Genomic DNA, 16,443 nt, shown 5'->3' with positions numbered 1-16,443 from the left:
TCTACTCCTGTGATAGACAAGAGTATCACTTCAGTCATTAGGAGATTAACATGGTGATGTTAATATGCTTAAAGTTGTCCCAATGAGCTAAAAAAGGCTATTTGTGTGGCCTGTCTGCCACACAACCACATCGTAATTGGAATGTGGTTGTTCTTAACTTGGGAGATGACATAGGAAAGGGGACCATCTTCAACTAGGTTGGGAGTAACATATTTTATGCTTATTAATAACGAAGTCTCCACTGTTGCACTTGAGATTATAGCTCAAATTTCACTTCTTTCCTGATTCAAAGATTTTGCCTGATAAAGATGGGAAACGTTGTATGTTCTGTGTGAAAACATCTTCACGGACCTATGAAATGAGTGCCTCAGATACCAAGCAAAGACAGGAGTGGACATTGGGTGAGTTATTCTCATGGTGCTTTGCATTGCTGCATCCTGGTTCTCCCTTAAGATGATCTGAGATGAAGACGTTGAAGTGCTTAATAATAAGTCTGTCATTATTTTAGGCAGACTTCTTTATGGACTGGCCATCTTCTTGTAGAGCATGACTGAACTTAATCGGATTGCTAGTATTTTTACCAAAGGTTAAAAAGCATCTGTGCTTTAGATTTAGTATCAATGTCGGAACTAGCTTCGGATTTGAACTCAGGTTCTTTTAAAAATGTTCTTTTGGAGATCTTTATAGAGATCCTTGTGGAGACCCCAAATTAAACAAGTATGAAGTAGCTTTTTTTGCCTCAATTTGAAATAAAGTTTCCTTTGGAAGACTGTTCCGCAGTAGAATTGCAAAGTCATTTTAAAAAAAATATAGTAATTCTGTTAAAATTCTATTACAACAATAAAAATTAATACAAATTTAAAGAAAAGAAATATTTCTCAAACTACACTGAGTTGTGTAAACTTATCTATTCACACTGGCCACTTTTGCAGCTCTGGAATCTGTTTTGGCAAATTGCAGCATATTGATCTAAAACTTGTGATTGACTGATTTTATATCCTGAGGCAAAAGGTGTTCCTTAAGGTCTATGATTAAGAGAGCAAAAGGTTGGAGCCCTGCTGATGCTTCTGTTCCTTTGACAGCCATCCAGATGGCAATCCGTCTCCAAGCAGAAGGTAAGAAGTCTCTGCACAAGGACTTAAAGCAGAAGAGGAGGGAGCAGCGGGAGCAGCGAGAACGAAAGAAGGCTGCCAAGGAAGAGGAAATGCAACGCCTGAAGCAGCTTCAGGAAGAAAAGGAGCGCAAGCTGCAGGAATTGGAGCTGCTCAAAGAGGCTCAGAAGCAAGCAGAACTTTTACTCCAGGAAGAAGAGCAACAGCGCCAGCAGCAACATGAGGAGATGCAGAAGATGTTGGAAATTCAGCTCCAGGAAGCAGAACAAGTATGCACACTCAAAGGAGACCCTTGGGAGATACATAGCCTGTTAAAGATATTATATCAATCAATGAAACAGAAATGATTAGAATCTTATGCCATTTTTGAATGGCTTGCTCAGCTCCACAGCTTCTTCTCATGTAAAACATGTTCTTGGGGACATTTAGAATAAATTTTCTGGTTGAGTTAGAATGCATCTATTTGAAATGCAAACAGTAATGGAAGCTGGCCTTACTTAACTAAAGTTGAACATTATAATTTAATTGCCTAATAACTGTAAACATGGCCTTCTTATGATATCCCTAAATAGCTAAGGGCAGACAAACAGATGGAGAATAAAAGAGAGGGGAGGGGGGGAAGTAATGGGCAAACATGTTGTATGATCACACAGAATGTGGTAAAGGAGAATATACAATCTCAGCCAGTTTCTTATGTAGGCCTAAGGAAGCAGACTAAATATTTATGGCTTATTACTGTACAGGTTGTAACATGCTTCTTAATAACACTGTGAACTGGTAAATTGCTTGCCTTCATGGATAGGTTCACTATAAATATGGACCTACCCTGAACTACTTCCTGTTGTCTTGACATTTTTAATGCAGACAAAGCTCTAAAAGGAATTGCAGTGCATCAGGTAGTACTCTGACTCTGTATGAAATGAACAGTAGCAGAAAAGAATGTTAAATTTGTACAGTAGAACATTCTGAACAGTCAATTTATCCAACGTAGGATAACAGTGACCTCTGTCTGCCACAAAGAGTAATGCAAAAGCCTTAAATGCCAGCATAGCAAGGGTCTGCAACCTTAAATACTCAAAGAGCCATTTGGACACGTTTCCCACAGAAAAGAAAACACAGGAGCCACAAAACCTGGGTGGGGGTGGCCAACTCGATGTCACTCACTTCCACTAGTCACATGACCTCCCCCAGCCATGCCTACCCAGCCAGTCATTAGGGCAGAGAACCGATTGTTAAAAAACACCGGGAACCACAAAATCCTTTTGACATATCTCTCTCTCCCCTCCTTCCCTCTCCCTGTATCTCTCTATGTCTCTCTCTCTCTCCCCCTCTCTCTGTATCTCTCTGTCTCTGCCCTGGCTGCTTCTCCCATCCTCCGTGGTCGCCCTTACCTTCTCAAGCCAGGCAAAGAGTGACTGGGAGGGAAGGGTGAGGGGCGGGGTCAGCCAGTGTGAGATCACCTGACAGGGAGCCACAGCAGAGGGCCCAAAGAGCTGCATGCGGCTCCAGAGCCACAGGTTGCTGACCCCTGGCCTAGTCTAGTGTTCTAAATGTGGGACTAAGAAGTCATTTGCTCTCATTCAACCTACCACATAGGATTGCTGGTTTGGGAAACAAGAAATGGAGGAAATAATGCAATATAAACTCTGTTGATCTTCTTGAGGGAAGGTGTGCTATAAATCTAACGATTAATTAAGGTTCTTTGATCTAGGATTGAGTGATTTACCTGTTTTGGGTAACGCTATATCATTTGCACAAATAGGCATATAGATTCAGCTTTAACACTAGAGGCCCAAGGAACCTCAATGAATAAGAGCATCTTCCATCAGTTTTGACTGGTCTTACTATTGCAGATTCTCTTGGGCAAATCTCTGCCACAAGAAGTCCAAATTCAGTTACTGCAAAATGCAATGTATGGGTTTGCCTTGTGGCTTTAAAGAGGCTGCAGCTATATCAGAATTCTGTGACTATATTTAGTGGAATCTCTTACTGGGCACTAAAAATTGAAGATTGTGTATTGTATTAGTACCTGATTTGCTGCTCAGTCATTTTCAAGGATGTATTACTGAAAGAGTGCAGAGAAGAGCAACAAAGATGATTAGGGGACTGGAGGCTAAAACATATGAAGAATGGTTACAGGAATTGGTATGTCTAGTTTAATGTAAAGAAGGACTAGGGGTGACATGATAGCAGTGTTCCAGTATCTCAGGGACTACCACAAAGAAGAGGGAGTCAAACTATCATCCAAAGCACCTGAGGGCAGGACAAGAAGCAATGGGTGGAAACTAATCAAGGAGAGAAGAAACCTAGAAGTAAGAAGAAATTTCCTGACAGTTAGAACAATTAATAAGTGGGACAACTTGCCTCCAGAAGTTGTGAATGCTCCAACACTGGATGTTTTTAAGAAGAGATTGGATAACCATTTGTCTGAAGTGGTATGGAGTTTTCTCCCTCAGGAAGGGGTTGGACTAGAAGACCTCCAAGGTCCCTTCCAACTCTGTAATTCTATATAATTGTTTTTTTTTAAATTGTTTGTTAGACCTTAAACAGATCATGAAAATATTATTTTAAGGAACCCCCAATTTCCATGTAGGTTTCTTAGGCCTTTTCACTTTAAGAACAAACCCTCCTAATTGTTCTCCTGAATGCTAATATTGAACTAGTCCTTGAGTGTAGGTGGCCATTCTTTTGTATGATAAACTTCTAGTAGAGCTTAGGTTGGGCCCCATTGTAGAGTGTTTACACTCAGCTTTAGAAACCTACTTACTCCCCTAAACATTCTTATAAACTTATCAGCTGCTGTTTTTAATGGTTCGTTTGAACACTTTTACTGATTTCTATGACTTAATGGCCTTAAAACTGTTATAAAACAGTTCCTGCAGAAGATCTAATTACATAATCATTAAGTGTCAACATGAACTTGATAGCACAGCATTCTTTTTTAAAATCAAAATTGTTTATAAGTCATAATAACGTTTCCATAAGTTTTGCCCCACATGATATATTTGGAGCCATGACCTGTTTAATTTTTTTTTATACATATCATCATTAGTGACTTATATTTGCCTTCTCCAGATATGGTGGACTCATCATCTCCACCCACCATTATAATCTAGTAACCTAAAATGTGGCAGGTTAATGGGTGTGTGTGGGTTATATATATGGAAAATAACATTGTTGGTGTCCAGATAAAACAAGAGACTTTACCAGTTACCAACTTCACCAGCTATTGCTGAGGACTAGGTTGCTTTTAGCCCCGTGCTGTTAGCCAGGATACATTCTGGCTGCTTTTAGTCCAGTGCTGTTAGCCGGGATACATTCTGGCTGCTCACTGCCTTTACTTCACCCACCTGCAGGCTCGGGCTTCCATGCAAGCAGAGATGGTTCTGAAGGAGGCAGAGGCAGAACGTCAGCGCAAGCGCATCGCAGAGCTAGAAGACATGCAGCAACGACTCCAAGATGCTCTGCAGCAGGAGATTAAAGCTCGTCAAGACGAAGAGTCTGTGAGATATGAACAGGCCAGGTAGCATTTGCTGAATAGCACTGATATATTGTAACTTCTGGGAGGAATTGGGTTAAAGCGCTCCATGGCATAGGACCTGGGTATTTGCGGGACTGCCTTCTGCTGCCGATAGCCTCCCACCGACCAGTACGCTCCCACAGAGAGGAACTCCTCAGGGTGCTGTCAGCCAGGCAATGTCAGCTGGCGACCTCCAGGCGGAGGGCCTTCTCTGTGGCAGCTCCTGCCCTCTGGAACGATTTGCCCCCGGAGATAAGAAGGATATCGGATCTCCGGGTCTTTCGCCGTGCCCTGAAAACTTTTCTTCTCCATCAAGCAGGGCTGGCGTGAACCCCCCCCCTTTTTATTAGTTTTTTTAGTTTTTTAGCTTTTAATCTGTCAATGGGTTTTAATTCGAATTGTTTTAAATTTGGGCCAAAGTATGTAATTCTTTTAATAATTTTAAATTTTGTATTGGTATGTGTTTTAGTTATGGCTGTGCACCGCCGTGAGTCCACTAGGAGAAGGGCGGTATACAAATTGAATTAAATAAATAAATAAATAAATAAATAAATAAATAAATAAATAAATAAATAAATAAATAAATAAATAAATAAATAAATAAATAAATAAATAAATAAGAAGAAAAGCAAATAAGAAAAGACAAAAGATTTTGGTGACATTTTATGCATTGAATCTATTTTTACGACATTCCTACTTTGAAATATCTCAAAGGCAGTATATAATTATGTACCTAATTAAAGTGAAGGAAAAATATTGAAATATTAGCAAATGAAATTATAATAAATAAAAACATTAGGCGTAAAAGATATGTAACAAAAACATAAGAAGAGAGAAAGGTACTTTTCACAGGAAAAGCCTGAATGAAAAGGTGGGTCATCAAGAGTGCTAAAATACGAGCATCTCCCAAATGCCAGGGTGTTAATGTGGGTACCACCACGAGAAACTGCTCATTTGAGTAGAGCTGGTGCAAGATGATACAGAGAAAGACCAGAGAAGAAGCAGGTGTGAATTCCTTAAAAAGAGAATTCCCAGCAAATTCTTTCTCCCTCACTTTATGATACCACAAGTGACCGTTCCAGTGGTGGGTTGCCCCTGGTTCGCACCGGTTCTATAGAATTGGTAGTAAAACCGGCGGGAGGCCCCACCCACCGACCCTGACCTCATCAAAATGCTTCTGCGCATGCGCAGAAGAGCACGCACACGGCCCCGTTGCGAATCAGTAGTAAAGGTAAGTAGAACCCACCCCTGGACCGTTCCCAGAGAGGAGGCAATCTGTTGCTTTTGCAGAGCAGAATTACTAATTTCCTTCACAGTGTTATGGGTTGCTTATGAACCATGGGACTAACTCAAACTTTAGACACTAAATCACTCACAGAATGAGAATGAACTAAATCCTGTATAACTTTGTTAGATTGCTGGCAGAGGAGGAGGAAAAACTGAAGCAGTTGATGAAATTGAAGGAAGAACAGGAAGAATACATTATCAAGGCCCAACATGAAAAACTGGCTCTCAAGCAAGAGATGGAAAGCAAGAGCAAGTTTCTGGAAGAAACTAAACTGCAGTTGGAAGAAGTCAGATTTAATAGGGAGAGGATGGACCAAGATGTCATGGTAAGCACTGGAGCTGTGCCTGTTTTTTCCTCTTTTGAAGTGGTTTTATTTTTTTTTAAACCAAGGGTTTTTATCTCCCATTTCATACCCTATAGCAGCAATTCCCAGTCTTTTTGATACGAGGAACCAGTTTCATGGAAGACAATTTTTCCAGGGACTGAGGGGGAGGGGGAAGGAGCACACAACCTAAATCCCACGCATGCACAGTTTTGCTCGCCCAGAGCTCATCTCCAGTTGTGCTGCCTGGTTCCTAACAGTACACAGATCGGTACCAGTCTGTGACCCGGGGATTGGGGACCCCTGCTTATGAAACATGCTATTCCCAGAGGTGAGGCAAGCCTCCACTTTTTTAATTTTCCAAAAAAAGTGTTAAAATCTAGCTTTACCAATAATCTTGAGGGCCTAAAAGTATAATGCAGTCCTGGGGATGGCTGGTGGCCTGAGGACCAGGGATGGGTTCTAAATTTTTTTACTACCGGTTCTGTGGGCGTGGCTTATTTTGTGGATGTGGCTTGGAAGTCATGTGACTAAGTGGGCGTGGCTAGCTGGTGAGAGTCATTTCTGGAAGGTCCTCAAACTTACGACCAGTCCTCGTACTTACGACCCGACTTATTTGTTTGCTTTTAACACTGATCAGCTATAGGACGGCCCTTTGAAGCCCCGCGGCAAGAGTTTAAACAGTTTTTTTCCCTCTAGTCATCAGCTGGGACTCAGGAGGCAGCAATAGATTGGGGGTGGGACCAAATAAAAGGTAAGAATAGCGTGGGGGGGTGGGAGGGCGGGGGGGAGAACCGGTTCGGTGACGTCACATCGTCACCGCTACCGGCTCGGCCGAACCGGACCGAACCGGGAGGAAACCACCACTACTGAGGACACTCCCATTCTCTTTTTAACCTCCTAGACCAGTGGTTCTCAACCTTCCTAATGCCGCGACCCTTTAATACAGTTTCTCATGTTCTGGTGACCCCCAACCATAAAATTATTCCTAAAACCATTGAAAATATGTGTTTTCCGATGGTCTTAGGCGACCCCTGTGAAAGGGTCGTTCGACCCCCAAAGGGGTCGCGACCCACAGGTTGAGAACCACTGTCCTAGACTTTTGAATTTTGTACATTGAGTTTATCTTTACTTGGAAGTTTTAACCTTTTTGTTTGTGCTTTTATTTATGTATTTATGTGATTTTATTAAATGCTGTAAAATGCCCCGGATTATTTAGGTGAGATGGGGCATGTAGAAATTAAACAAACAAATACATGCATACATACCAACATACATATAGGCAGACCTTCCATGTCATTCTGTATTGCTGTAGCTAACATTTCCATTTTAAATACTTTGCTTAATATTGAAAGAAATGAGGTTACTGTATCAAAATATTCTTAGATTTTACACTTTTAAAATGTTAATGTGAGTGCTCTTACAAGTGCTGTTGCTGGTATTATTATGTTATTAAAACGACCAAAAGATTTTTACATTTTTATTTTTAAAATATTTAAATATGTAATTTTAAAATATATTATTATTATTATGCATTCATTTACTATCAATTAATTTATGCAATTTAAGCTAAAGAGTTCCCAGGCGGAGAGCAAATACACTATAGAAAAGATGATCTCCGATGCATACCTCCACTGTAATTGAATGTTCAGATAGTAGTTTCAAAACCAAACTTCGTAAATAGTTGTCGCATTGATTCAGTTGGTCAGTTGGAATGATTCAAATTGATACATATATTGAAAAATCTGCAACTTAAACAGTATTGTTGTAGAGGTTTGAATTAATTCAGTAAGATTGATATGATTCATTGAATTGATTTAGTGAAACTATTAGAATCAATGTTTACAAATCTACTAAATGCTGCTATTTTTCTGCTATACAAGTGGAGTAGTTTGGCCAGCCATACTTCATGGAATTCATTACTTCCTTGGTACTTTCAAGTACTGAGTACTATTACTACAGATATTTTTATTTGTTTGCTTAACTAAATACTTTCAAGTACAGGTTCTTTGGGAGGGGCAGGGGCTAAACTGAGAAGTCAAAAACAAATGTTCCAGAAAAAATTACAGTCAAATTGCCTCCTATTATGCCAAGAAAAATGCATGGGTGCATTCATGTAAATCATCAGGACTTGAGCTAATTGAAGGTGATTTTACTTTAATCTCATTGTGAGTTAACAATGTTATACCACTAGATGGCATGCACTAACCTGTTACAGTATTCTGTTTTTAAAAAATTAAAAGATTTTTAAAAATGCCAAGATCTCAGGAAATCAGAAATCTCAAAAAAAATAATCCTCTTATACAGATTTGGCCATTTAATCTTTAAAACTGAAAATAATTATTTAAAAGACATTTTAATTCTAAAGTTTGTATTGTAGGGCTTACAGTGCATGAAACTGGGTAATTATGCCCACCACTTGAAAAAATTGCATTATTCCACTCGAGAATAGTTTCAGATTTCTTTGCATTTTCAATAGCATCTGCTGTAAAGAATTAAAGAACTGCAGCTAAGCATACTTTTAGATAAATGTGGCTGCAAATTGAGATAGAAGATCAGATTTTTCCCTAAGGATGTTCCAAAATGGGTAAACTGTTCTAGTGTCAGCCCTTCAAGAGAGAACCACATCACTCCACATGATCAGAACCAGTGGTGGATTGCTCCTGGTTCTTTAGAACCGGTAGTAAAAGTGGGGGGAGGCTCTGCCCACTCACCCGGACATCATAATTGACAATCTGCGCATGCGCAGAAGTGCGCGTACTCCCATTGTGAACCGGTAGTAAAGGTAAGTAGAACCTACCCCTGATCAGAACTATACTTTATTGAAACAGGTTATTATATTACAAAAGAATCTTGCCAGTTTGTTGTATTTCTGCATCCTTCCCTCTTCAGTGAATCAGGGAGGAGTCTTTGGAGTCTCTTCTTAATACTATCAGCTTTCCCAGAACTTAAAGAATGCTTCCATCCTGTTTATTTATATAATGATTTCTGATTAGCTGCTTCAAGGCTGTCTCCTTGGCTATCTACAGCTAGTTACTTATATCATCTGATCTCATCTACTTGGTTTATTCACTGTGTGAATAAAAAAAACTCATCAGAGCTCAACACAACCCTACTTTTAATTTCCCTGATTTTGATTTTATTATTATTTTGATTTTTATTTTAAGGGGCTGGTGATCAGTTTTAACATTTCAGTTTCAAAATTGCTGGCTCTAAATAGAATTTGCTTGCCCAAATTATGTCTGTAGAGTAGTGTTTTTCAACTTTGGCAGCTTGAAAATGTATGGACTTCAACTGCCCGAATTTCCCAGCCAGTATGTTAGCTGAGGAATTCTGGAAGCTGAAATCCACACAGCTTCAAGTTGCCGAGGCTGAGAAACCTTGGTGTAGATTAGAGGATGCTTGATGAGAATCCCATTCCTCATGAGGTTTGGCCAAAGGGGACAAAAAAGAACTTTCTCTGCAGATACTTCTAACCTGCGGAATGTCCGCCATTAGAAGCTTAAGAAACATGCCCTCACTTCTAACATTCAAAAAGCTTTAAAAACCACAATTTTTAAAAATACATTTGGCAATTGAAGCAAGAATGGGTATAGGTAGCTGAGTTTGGGATGAATCCTGTTCGATGTTAAAGACGTCATGAATTTATAATACTCTGTTGATTGGGTATGCTATTTTTGATATATTGATCATGTTAATTTGTTGTTTACTCTATTGTTACCTATTGCATGTTATTTGTAAGCCCTTTCAGAGTCTGGTGATTCAAGAAGCATCAAACTTTTTGCAGTAAGTAAACAGTCCTTGGCTCCAACGGGCTGCCCTACCCTTTCCCTAATTTTCCCAACACTCTCCTTTTTTTATTTCATCCTAGCAACCAGTGTCCTTGGATTTTTCCCACTCTCTTCCTCCCTCTGAAATGCTTCTCCCAAAGCATGCCTGTTTCAGAGTTGTGCCTGGATTAAACGTGTCCAGTCATGGACCATTCAAAACTAGCTGTTCTCTGCATGGATCGTTCTGTACATATCTACTTAAATATTTTTGTAAAGAAAATATTTCAAAGGTTTTAAAAAATGCGAGATAGAAATAGAGCTCTTTAAAGAAGTTGCCATGACCACTTCCCTCAGGACAATTCTTCTCCCTGTGCCTTACTGGGGCATTTTCTATCTACAAATTGCAAAACAGAGTCCTGCTCTTTCTCTGTTTCCCTTCTTAATAGATATTCCATATTTTAAAAAGGCTAAGAAATAGTTAAATAACATAAGAGATTAGCTGATAACTATTTTCCCCCTGTGAAATTCTATAATACAATTCTTTATAAAACCTTGTCTGAAAAGAACCTGAGAACTGTATCCGAGAGTTTGTGATGATCTTTCAAGGAGACAGCCTTTTTTGATTTAATTCTGGCACTTATAACACTGTTGCCTCAAGAAATTCCTACAGTTTTAGTTGTTTCAGTTCTTTTCCTGTTAGCTAGAAGTGATTACAGAAAGTGCTTTTAATTAATTAATTATGTCTTCATGTAACATTCTAGGCCATTTGCATTTTCAGTAGAAGAGGGTATACCGTATTTTTCGGTCTATAAGATGCACTCCCCCACCAAAAAAGTGGGTGGAAATGTCTGTGCGTCTTATAGAGTGAATGCTGCTGAAGCGAATGCTGCTGAAGCCCTCCCCATCCACCGGCCCCCACCCTTTGGCCTCTGCCTTCCAGCAGTTTGCCTCCTTGCAGCAAACAGCAAATAGCCTGGTCAGCTTCAGCACAGCCTGATTTAGTACAAGCAGCTGATAGGCAGTTGGAACGGCCTCCCGGAATACCACCGATCAACTGTTCCAGGCTGCGGGGATCGCTGCAACCCATCACCACCATCACCACTCATTGCTGCCACCGCCTACCACCACCTCCGCTCAGCCCATTTTTGGCCTCGGATGCTCCATTTTCAGCCTCCGCACGTCCGGTTTTCAGCCTGTTCCAGGCGGCGGGGATCGCCGCTACTGCCTATCACCGCTGAACGGCATGCGCGGAAGCCAAAAACGGAGCGCGCGGAGGCAGCAAAGGCGGCGATGGGCGGCAGTGATCTCCGCAACCTGGAACAGCTGATCGGCGGTATTCTGGGAGGCCGATCCAACCACCAATCAGCTACTCGTGCTGAAGCTGACCAGGCTGTTTGCTGTTTGCTGCAAGGAAGCAAATTGCTGGGAGGCAGAGGCAGATTTTTTTTTCTTGTTTTCCTCCCCAAAAGCTAGCTGCGCCTTATGGTCCGGAGCATCTTATAGTGTAAAAAATATGGTATATAGTTCAGGGTTGTACTGTGGAATCCCTGATGCTCTTGTTTACTTGCAGACATTTCATTACCCAACTAGGTAACATCAGTGTGAATGAGTGTGGGCTTTAGTTTAGTTTTCTCCTTGGTAAGTTCCTTGATAAGAGTATTGTTTTCTGCTTAATTGTATTTTTGTTGCTCAATATAATATCAACCTTTTTTTCAGTAGGTGTGATGACTGCATTCAGTTGGTTCACGATTTATAATTCACTAAGTGTTTACCACTTTGATTACCTAGAAATTACACATATTTTATAGCACCCAAATCTCTTTTTTCCCCTCTTCCATTGCAGATAGCCCAGCAGAAGCTCCAGCAAGCCAGCACCAATGTAAAGCACTGGAATATTCAGATGAACCGACTGATGCACCCCATTGCTCCAGGAGGTATGACTGTAGAAGTATTCAGCTATGAAGCAAATTATGCAATTGTAGCCAGATGCCTTGTTTCAGGCTTGCAAGTTAAGCACACACAAATAATTATCTGGCTGCCAAGGAATAATCTTGTGCTTTTTGAATAGACATTGTGTTTGTGTTTGATCTTCTTCCAGAATTTATGACCACAATTGTTTTAAAGATTATTTGTTCTCTTCTACAAGAGAACAGATATCCAGGTTGAGGTCCAGCAATCTGGAATATTCCATTTGTTTGTATGTGCTTTGCTATTATTTCCTACCATTGCTAAGTTCTGCTTCAAGAGAGGCAGTTTATAATTTCTAAAACACATGTGTTTTCTAAAACACATTTAGAAATTCTGTGTACTTGGGGTAACAGTGATGGGCATATGCCTAGTAATTTGTCCCTTAACTTTTTAAAATAAAAATAAATTTGCCATGTGCTTTTCTTTTCCGGTTTATAGAAAAGCGTACCATGACAAGCGGAGGATTCCCTGGCTTTAATCCTGCAATCCTGTCCAAAAGAGAGTCATCTGTCAAATTGAAACAAAATATGGAAAAAAAGAAATCTGATCTTCAGATGAATGAAAGCAAAGAAAACGTAAATGGAGAGACAGAGAAGCAGATGCCGATGCCAGAAAAAGACGATTCTGGCTCAGAAAACCCTTGTTTAGCTTCGGAAGAAAAATAAATCCACTTAATTGAAATCTAGGGACCAGAATATAAGTGCCATGGCATCTTAATGATTATTATAGTTTATAAATAGTGAACATATGTAAAGATTGTACAGGGAAGAATTGTGATGATCTCTGCAATTAAGCCACACAGTATCCTGGCAGTTCGATTTGTGTGCTAGAGTTAACCCTGAAGGTCTACACATACACATATAAATATTGCTTCCTGATTGAAACTTCAGAAGTATGATTTAAATATGCAATTATGGTTTCCCCAAAGCATGTTCTATTTGGTTTCAGCAGATGAAGAAGAGTTCTGGTAATGCTGTATCCTACTATGGTATTAAAAGTAACCACTGCTGTAATATGACAATAATTCTGTCATTCTCTCTAAAAAAAAATAATAATTGTAAAATATATTGTCTGAACAATTGAAATGTGTTATAAAAATGGAGTCTTATTCTTTTTGGCAGTGTCATTAGTTAACTATTTGTGTCATTCAACTAACCTTGTATTATTAGTAAGTTGAAAGGAAACAATCAGTTTATGTAATTTTTGAAAATGTTATGTCCCTAATGTTAATGAGACAAATCAGCATTTAATAGAAAAGGTTACAAAGATAGAAATTTGATGTTTGGTTTCATTACTTTGCTGATGTATTCCAGTATACAATACAAACTTTTTAGCTGAACATTTTAGTTGAAGTTCCAAATTAAAACATCCTAACAAATGACTATCCAGCCTGGAGAGGAGAGGCCATTGTTTTCCTTGATAAGTGGCTCCACCTTGTTTAAGTTTCCATAGCTAATATTGAGAAAAATGAATCTTAAGAGCCAGCTAAGAATTATTTTGAAAGACAGCAGGCAATGCAAAGCAGATCTTATTACATAAAGGTCTGCAAACATTGCTACTATGTGTAAAGATAAAATTCTAATCCCTGGCATGTTTTTAAAATTTCAGATGCTTCATATTTAACTAAATCACAACAATCTGGAAAGTAAAATACAAAATAAACACAATCTTATTCCATTGTTATATGATGGAGAAAGATTCAGAGAGTAGCTTTAAAAAAGTGGCGAGGCTACTGTTGCTTATACCATAGCAAAATATCCTCCTTTATATTGTTCCCTTATTGCTCTTATCAAGCAAGGTTTTGAAGCATGATGAAAATATTATAAAATGTTTTGAATCAGAACAGATATTATGTATATCCTATGAGTAATAATGACTTGATACATATCTATCAACTCTAAAAAACAATTTCCAATTCCTGCAGAAATAATTGTATTCTGAAATTGTCACATTAGGTGGCAGCAGCTAGCTGTTTTTTGGCTGATTTTACAAAGGTGAGAGAGTCTGATCTAGTTAGGATTTTGATAGTTCATCAAGAAATTCAAGAATTGTAGATGAGACTGGGCAGTTGAAAAAAAACATCCATATAAGAAGAAAAGGGAAGTATTGTACCTCATAAATGTAGACTTAGTATCTACGACAGGTGAGATGGTAAATACTTCCTAAATTGTACAAAGGTAATTGAATATTTTCAATTTTTAGGGAGAAAATCTTTCACATGATAAATTATAGGAAAGATTATTTCTAATCTAATGTTCACCTGAGCATATTAACTTTGTAAGTGCAAGGACAATCTGGCACTTTAGCTTGGCATAAAATAGATTGAGAAATCAGTCTGCTCATTACAGATAATTGTTGTGATTATGGTGATGATGATGAAGATGATGATGAAATAGCTGCTAGTATATCACACAACATTTTGCAGCATTGTAGGTCTCTCTTTTTGTGTTTGTCCCTCTCAAATAATTCAAACTGTACAGTATTTGCTGTTTAGTCTTTTCTGCTTGATTTTCCTTTCTGTACATCATCTCCATGTTACAAATATATGGAATATGACAGAAGCCTGTACTCTTTCCTATAGCATCTTTCAATTTGCAAAGTTTCTGATCTTATTTTGGTGCCTGAAGTTTGGCTTGCCTGTTAGCTTCTCAGTGGCTAGGCTAAAATGTTATTGGCTAATTCATGCTTAATGTGTTGTGTGAATCCAGAGAATAGTTACCTAAACAGTCGGGTTAATTCAGTAAATCATGTTTTCAGTTAGTATGTTACGTGAATGTAGTTAATGTTATTCAAATTTCAATAGGTAAATTAAGTCAAAAGTGGGAGAGAAAAAAATTATTGGAATAGAAGCCTAATTAGAGATTACCATTCTATAAATTCTATAAACCAGGAGTGATTAACTTTTTGATGAGGCATGTGTTTTATGCGTTTCTGTACACAACAGTCCTTGTGTACAGGGCTGTAGTGTACAGAACAGTGATGTACAATGGGAGAGATGGTGATGCAAAGTGGGAGATAGTGCTTCATTCAACAGATTTTTTTCTTCGGTTTGGGAAGGTGAGTATTTGGAGAGTTTATTTTCATATGTAATCTACTTCAGGAGTTAGAAAACACAAATATATGTTTTATATTTAAAAACAGGAAATTGTGTAATGTTTGTTATTGTCTGAATAATTTTGGTTTAGGCATGTAGCAACTACTACAGCATGCTGTGAAAGAGTCTGGGATCCACAAAAGAGTTTTGAAGTGATTTGCTGTCACATTACTGCAGGCGCTCATACTTGCTATGGTCAATATAACCTGAGTAGTAGCCAATGTACCTCCCACACCTATTTCAAATCTCAGTTTAAGGTTAGCTACTTAATAATGAAAATGTTGCATCCTTGCATATTACAGTAGTATACTTTTCAAAGTGGCCAGTATGGTGGTTAAAACAACACAGAACAAAGAGCAAAATATTCTCATAAAGTAAATTAAACTTCAGCTAATTGTTTAGAAACTTTTCTGCCTGTAGCAAGAAAAAAAAAAAACCCTGAGAACCAGGTGAATTTTCCAAAAAAAAAACAAAACCTAAAGCTCCAGAAATAATCATTCTCACTAGGTACTGCTACTTCAGAATTTCAGCAGATGGGTATGTGAAAAATATGATGACAACTTATGAAGCCTAATTACAGGATTTTAGTTGCTTATGTATGTGGTTAAATTGGTTTAAGTCATTTTATTTCCAAGGTCTTCCAAGAAATAATTCAGAATTTATTTTCTATTTGACTGGGCAGAATATGAGAGACATAAGACTGGTTTTGCAGTCGAGCACAATTGTTAATCCTATTTCACATAATTGAAGTACAATAGAACTGCATCCCAAGGAAGCTTTTTTTTATTAAAGCCAACTCGGGCTACAGACTCTTTTTCCATCCAGGAAACTGTAAACTGTTGTCAACTTCTATCCCAGTTACTCCCAGGAGTTGAAGTCCACAAGTCTTAAAGCTGCCAAGTTTGGGGATTCCTGTTCTGGAGTCTAGACTCTAGAATAATTTAAGAACATCCAGACCTTTTATTAAGCTGGGTGACCTTGGCCCAATCACTCACTCTCTCAGCCATAGGAAGACAACTCACTTCTGACAATCTTGTCAAGAAAACTACAAGAGGACTTGCAGCTAATGCCTGGGAACTGTCAAGTAAAACATCTACAGAGGACCAGGGTGGGGAGGCTACACTAAAAAAATAATAATCATGGTTTCAAAATAACTAAAAACACACATTCCCACTGCACAAGGGGGAAAAAATTGGAATAGTTGAATGTCACTAGAACAAACTGCTATTAGTTGTCTCTTACATCTAACAAGTGGGGTGTATGTGTTTTTTTTTCCCCTCTCCGAAATTCTAAATCTCCGTTCGGATTTATCTTCCCAAATTTCTGGCGACAGGAGTTGTAGATGAATTATATCTAAGGGAACTCTAGT

General features: G+C 38.7%; 1 protein-coding gene across 1 annotated transcript in view; it reads left to right on the top strand.

Annotated features, from left to right (window-relative positions):
- Positions 1–15,120, top strand: part of DEF6 (DEF6 guanine nucleotide exchange factor) — a 58,797-nt gene extending 43,677 nt beyond the window's left edge. The window contains exons 6-11 of the mRNA XM_034414585.3: positions 293–401; positions 1,083–1,381; positions 4,469–4,635; positions 6,047–6,245; positions 11,856–11,946; positions 12,419–15,120. Of these exons, the coding sequence (XP_034270476.2) occupies positions 293–401; positions 1,083–1,381; positions 4,469–4,635; positions 6,047–6,245; positions 11,856–11,946; positions 12,419–12,645 (1,092 nt within the window). The 3' untranslated portion in view covers positions 12,646–15,120. The remainder of the gene's footprint in view (positions 1–292; positions 402–1,082; positions 1,382–4,468; positions 4,636–6,046; positions 6,246–11,855; positions 11,947–12,418) is intronic.
- The last annotated feature ends 1,323 nt before the right edge of the window (positions 15,121–16,443 follow it).

Source organism: Pantherophis guttatus, chromosome 3, assembly GCF_059756535.1.
Source record: "Pantherophis guttatus breed Tessera chromosome 3, ASM5975653v1, whole genome shotgun sequence".
NCBI classification, from domain to species: Eukaryota; Metazoa; Chordata; class Lepidosauria; order Squamata; family Colubridae; genus Pantherophis; species Pantherophis guttatus.
Note: the sequence above shows the minus strand (reverse complement) of the source record. Positions and strands in the feature narration are given on the sequence as shown.